The following is a 5,081-nucleotide window of genomic DNA, read 5'->3' on the forward strand; positions in this document are numbered from 1 at the left end:
GGGGGCAGGGAGAGGGGCAGAGAGAGAGAGAGCCCTTTCTTCTCCCCTTTGATTTATACCCACTTTCCTTGGGTCCGTCCCCTAGGTCAACCCACAGACCTACGTATCCCATGTACGGGGAGGGGTAAGGTTTTTCATGGGATGATGTCACTAGCATGATCATGACAGCCCACGTTAGCATATTTAGGGGTGTCAACTTTAATATGCATTTCGTGGATAACGAAGCAAAGTTCATTCACCAGACACATGGCCCTTGAAATCTGCCCAGGTGCCCCAGAGAAGAGCCGACCTGTCTCCACCCGTCTCTCTCCCCCAGATACATCGGGCAGCCTTATCAGCTTCGGCCTCCACAGAAAGCACCCTGTGACTCATGGTTTTGTCTTCCGAGTGTTTGAGGCATATCTTCAATCAGCCTCAACTTTTGCTTTCCCAGGCTGTTTGTCTTAGTTTTTCACATGCCTGGTTTCTCAGCTCTCACAGGGACGTGCCGAAAGCGTAGGGGGCATGCCGAAAGCCGAGATACAGGAGCAGGGGAGGCCTGAACAAGGTCACAGGATAGAGGCAGGAAGACAAGGAGGGAGGGAAATGGGCAGGCAGGGATATGGAGCGGCAGACAGGCACGGAGAGGATGAGAATGCCATGGAACAGGCCAGAGAAAGTTGTGGGCATAAAGAGACCCCAAATGCGATCTGAAACAAGAACTGGAAAAGGAATATAACAGCTTTAAATTACAGGAGAGAAAGGGAGGATGAAAAAAAGCAGGAGATAGAGCAGGACCAAGCATCTAGAAAAAAGAAAAAGGGAGAGCTAGAAGACGACACAAGAAGGAGTGGGAGCAGGAAAGGAGAGCAGAGATAAAAAAAAAAAAAATCACAGCAGCATAGGACAGAGAGGGGCCCAGGGGAGATCCCAAAATGTACAAGAGGGGCAACAGGGCCCTGAGGGTCCGCGACTCACCGCAGCAGGAAGGCAGCTCTGGCAGTGCCGCACACCTGTGCGGGGCTGGCGCTGCAGTCCTGCCCTTTGCGCACCGAGCACCCGCTGGCAGCGTGACCTGGGGCGGTGGCAGTATTCCCTTACCAGGAGGGGGCACCGAGCGTGGCCGCAACCCCCCACAGGCATCGGAGCATCGCACTCTCGTTACTGGCGGGTGGCAGCGTGAGGCACCTCTTTGCGGCCCACCGGCAGCACCGTGTGGCCTTTGCCAGGCGGTAGCGGTGAGCGCGGGCGAGCGCTACCCCCTGCACGAGTGGCGGCCGAGCAGCACGTCACTGCGCACACACTCTCAAGGAATGGGCACAACGCTTGGTGGGGAGCAGCTGGAAGCCCCCAGGAATCCACGTGAAAGCAGCAACAAAACTATCCCTCATGCTGTGTCACAGGGCCACAGCAGTAGCAAGGACTGTGCAGCGCTACGGGCGCCCATGAGCAGTGCAGCTGCCCGGCAGCCAAGTCTGCAGAACCTACAGCTCCTGGCACACGCTGGCCAACACAGCACGGCCGCCTGCAGGCCAAGTGCTGTAAGACCACGCATCCCAGCATGACCCAGGGAACCAACGTGGCTGGCCAGAAACCTCACACACCAGGACTACAGCTCCCGCTGTGTTGTGAGAGGCAGCTTTCCCTGCTTTCTGACCCTGCAGGAACACCATTGCTCACCCCTCCCAGCACACCCAGCAGCCCCACCAGGCACAGCCCTGGACAGCCTGACCCATAGTGTCCCCACCACAGGCTCTGGGCAGCCCCTGGCACCAGCTCCAACACAAAGCAGTGCCACCCTGCAGGCACTGGCATCGTCCCAACGAGCTCCTTCCCCAGGAGCTGCCAGCTGATTGCACGGCTGCACTCACTTTCTCGATCCATTCAGCCACAGCCCAGCAATGCTCAGTGACTGCTCTGCTCCTCCATTGGTTGAAACCAACCCCTCCAACAGCTGCCTTGCTCTTAACAGCAGCACCCACCCCTCCAACCGGAGCAACCCATTTACAGGGAGGGGCCGCTGCCATCTGCCTCACTGCCCACACCTGGGGCCCCTCCAGCCCCAGCCCACAGCTGGAGGCCATCACCCACCCCCACAGAGCATCATCACCCCTCCCAGACCCTCACCTAGGGCAAAGAAAGCACAAAAAGCAGCCAGCAAGTGTTTATTCAGTCACACACAGAACAAGTCCCAGAAGGGAGTGAGTCTGCTCCGGAGCTCAGGGCTGCTAATGCTGCCCCTGACACAACTTGGCACTTGTTCCCAGAGTCATGCTCCTCAGTCCAGTCAGGAACAGTCAGTCGGTTCCTGGAGCAACAAGCTGCTAGGCAGAGCTGGAAACTGCCAAACATGAAGAGCAAGATACAGGACCCAAGAAGACAGAAGAAAGGTGGCAGCTGGCTGACCAGTACATGGGTAGAGAGAAAACAATAGGTGAGCAACAGGGCAGTGAGAGGATGGGGACAAGGAGCCCAACATGGATATGGAGGGGAAAAAAAACAGCAGGGAGAGAAGAGGCAGCAGAAAGAGGAAGAAGGAGCAGGACAGAAACCAACAAAGAAGGATGAGGAGCAGCATAGAGATGCAGAAAAAAAAATGGGATGGGCGGCACAACAGCCATGGAGGGGGAAAAAAAAAAAAAGGGGGGGTGGTGGTGCACGGAGCTAGACCAAGCAAGATGGGATAAAGACAAAAAAGCTACAAAGAACAGGGCACAGAGGGAGGAAAAAGCAACAGTGATGGGGAGTCAGGACAGCAAACGATGGAGGGAAAGGGCAGGGAAGGAACACAAAACAAATCACATAGCTACATGTGACAGGGCAGAGAAGGAAGAATTAGGAAACAGGGACAGAGACACAGAAAAAAAGAGACCTGGGGCCAAAACCTAATCCTGATGCATACAGAAAGAAAAGCGGGGTAGTCTAAAAGAGGGGAAACATAGACAGAGATGAAGACAAAAGCAACAGACTACAAGGCATCAAGAGATGAATTACTGAATAGTAACAGAGCGCCAGCCAGAAACAGGCCACAGAACATAAAAGATCACAGGGGGTATGGGGCACAGAGGAAGGAATTCACAAACCCAGCACAAGGAGCCAGACAGAGAGGCAAAAATTAAATGGTGAAAAGAGACTGCAGGGCAGAGGGAGGAATTGATAAACAGGGACAAGGCACCAGACAGAGCATGATGGAGAAGGGAAAAAAATAGCAGCAAGCTACAGGGAAGAGGGAGGAATTAAAGAACAGTGACTGGATGGAAGATACAGAGATGCATGGAGAAAGAAGACAAAAGAGCGATGGGCAACAAGATGGATAGGAAGGAAATAAAAAAACAGCAGAAGGGAGTCAGCCAGAGAGAAAGACACCGAGGAAAAAGGCCAAACAGGCTATGAGGGACAGAGGTAGGAATGAAAAACTGGGGACAGGGAGCAGGAAAGAGAGATATGGAGATCACAGGGAATAGCAGCGGGTTGCAGGAAGAAGAAAGAGGAATCAATAGGAACAGGGAGCTTAACAGAGAGGTATGGAGAAAGGCAAAAAGAGCGGCAGGGTACAGAGCAGAGAAAGGGAAGACCTACAAGATGGGGACAGGGAGATGCTCCAAGCAAAACGGAAGATACAGGTGAGCAAAAAAAGTTGAGCAGCACGAGAAAGAGAGGAGTCTAGGAGAAAGACAGGGACCAGGACACACAAGAGGAATGAGAGGGGCCCGAGTGCTTGGGACTTACTGCAGTTCTCCGCGCTGCCAGGAAAATTTGACAGGTCAGACTCTTCCTTCTGTTTGCCTTCTCCCTTCCTCTTCTACAGCTCCAGGTGCCTGGCTGTTCTCCACTTATGAGAATATGTAGGCGTCTCACAGCTCTTACGAGATAAGGCCAGCTAGACACAGAACCTCATTCAATCACACACTACGTGCAGGAGTAGGACAGAGGAAAGAGAGAGAAACTGGTAAGTGAGGAGCAGAACGGAAGGGTCGAGAGAGAAATGGACTGAAGAGTGAGAGTACAGAATAAAGGTACAGGTACAGAACAAGCAGTCAGAAGTGCAGACAGAAAAAAGGGAGCAGCAAGACAAGACAGAGAAAGTCAGAGAGGAAGGGGGAGAAAGGCAGAAGAATAGAAAGAAAAGGTAGAGAAGAAAAAAAAAATCACAGCATGGGAAAGAGAGGGGCAGGAAGGGACTGGGACATACAAGGGGGGCGACAGGGCCCCAAGGGCCCGGGACTCACCGCAGCTCTTGCTCCCAGCACTGCTGGGAGAATTGGACAGGTCAGATGCTTCTTTCTCCTTCCTTCCTCCTGCCCCTCCTCTTGTTCTGAAACTCCACTCGCCTGGCTGATCTCTCCCTAAAAGAATACGCGCGTGTCTCTCGGCTCTTACAAGACGTGGCTTCCGACACACGGAGCCTCGCTCGCTCGCTGCGCGGCCGTTCCGCAACTGGGGTGACGCGCACAGACCCCGGGCGCACGCTGGCGGTCCGGCCCGCTGCGGACTGTGCAGAGGGCTCCTCGCTCACCCGGAGAGGCAGGCGCTCTCCTCCTGCAGGGCCAGGCGGCTGCTGCCCACGTGCCCTCGATGTTCTCCTTCCTTCCCTTTCTCTGGCCCCTCCAGCTCCAGCCGCGGCGGCTCCCGCCCGCTGCCCACGGCCGGGAAGGCTCCGCCCGTCCCTTTTGGCCCCCGAGCCGTGAGAAGCGCCAGCCCGAGCTGGGCGCAGTCGGCGGCATGCCCAGGGCAGGAACGGACCCGCGCGGCCTCGGGAGGGGGACAGAGGCGACACGGACCGTTCTTGCCGCGGGTCTGCCCGGCCGGAGCCGCGCCACTCACCTCCACCGCGCATGCGCACTCCCGGGGGACGCCGCGGCCGCGCATGCGCACTCTCGGGCCGGGGGCACACCGCGTCTCGGGGAGCCGCGGGCAGCCCGCGGGAAACCGCCACGAACCCGCCCCTCGGGCTGCGCCGCGGGGCCGCGCCGGTACCGAGGGCTGTGCCGTGCCGCGAGCGCCGCAGCTGCGGGGACCGAGAGCGCAGAAACTACAGCTCCCGGCGTGCCCCGCGGAGCCAACATGGCCGACCGGAAGCGCCCCCTGCACGTGACTACGGC

At 56.6% G+C, this 5,081-nt stretch overlaps 1 protein-coding gene and 1 long non-coding RNA gene across 3 annotated transcripts in view; both read right to left on the bottom strand.

The window, feature by feature from the left end:
- LOC113481319 overlaps positions 1–1,708 on the bottom strand; it is a 1,993-nt gene extending 285 nt beyond the window's left edge. The window contains exon 1 of the long non-coding RNA XR_003398653.1: positions 1,464–1,708. This is a non-coding gene — a long non-coding RNA (uncharacterized LOC113481319). The remainder of the gene's footprint in view (positions 1–1,463) is intronic.
- A 2,052-nt stretch (positions 1,709–3,760) lies between these two features.
- LOC113481375 lies at positions 3,761–5,075 on the bottom strand. Of its 2 annotated transcripts, XM_026850928.1 has the most exons (3): positions 4,456–5,075; positions 4,209–4,421; positions 3,761–3,856 (listed from the first exon to the last, which is right to left on the bottom strand). In XM_026850928.1, the coding sequence occupies exons 1-3, from the start codon at positions 4,814–4,816 to the stop codon at positions 3,843–3,845; spliced, it is 588 nt and encodes a 195-aa protein (XP_026706729.1). In that variant the 5' UTR covers positions 4,817–5,075; the 3' UTR covers positions 3,761–3,842. The 2 variants fall into 2 exon arrangements, with proteins under 2 accessions (XP_026706729.1, XP_026706728.1); XM_026850927.1 differs by lacking the exon at positions 3,761–3,856 and having other exon boundaries at positions 4,053–4,421.
- Between the last annotated feature and the right edge of the window lie 6 nt (positions 5,076–5,081).

The sequence above is a fragment of the Athene cunicularia genome, assembly GCF_003259725.1.
Source record: "Athene cunicularia isolate RWA chromosome 5 unlocalized genomic scaffold, athCun1 chr5_part3, whole genome shotgun sequence".
Lineage (NCBI taxonomy): Eukaryota > Metazoa > Chordata > Aves > Strigiformes > Strigidae > Athene > Athene cunicularia.

Excerpts from the sequence above, each read along its gene's own strand:
- LOC113481375 (XM_026850927.1), bottom strand. The coding sequence starts at position 4,816 with ATGCGCGGTGGAGGTGAGTGGCGCGGCTCCGGCCGGGCAGACCCGCGG. Across the intron at positions 4,422-4,455 it reads ACAGTCCGCAGCGGGCCGGA|CCCAGTTGCGGAACGGCCGC; the intron begins CCGCCAGCGTGC and ends TGTGCGCGTCAC.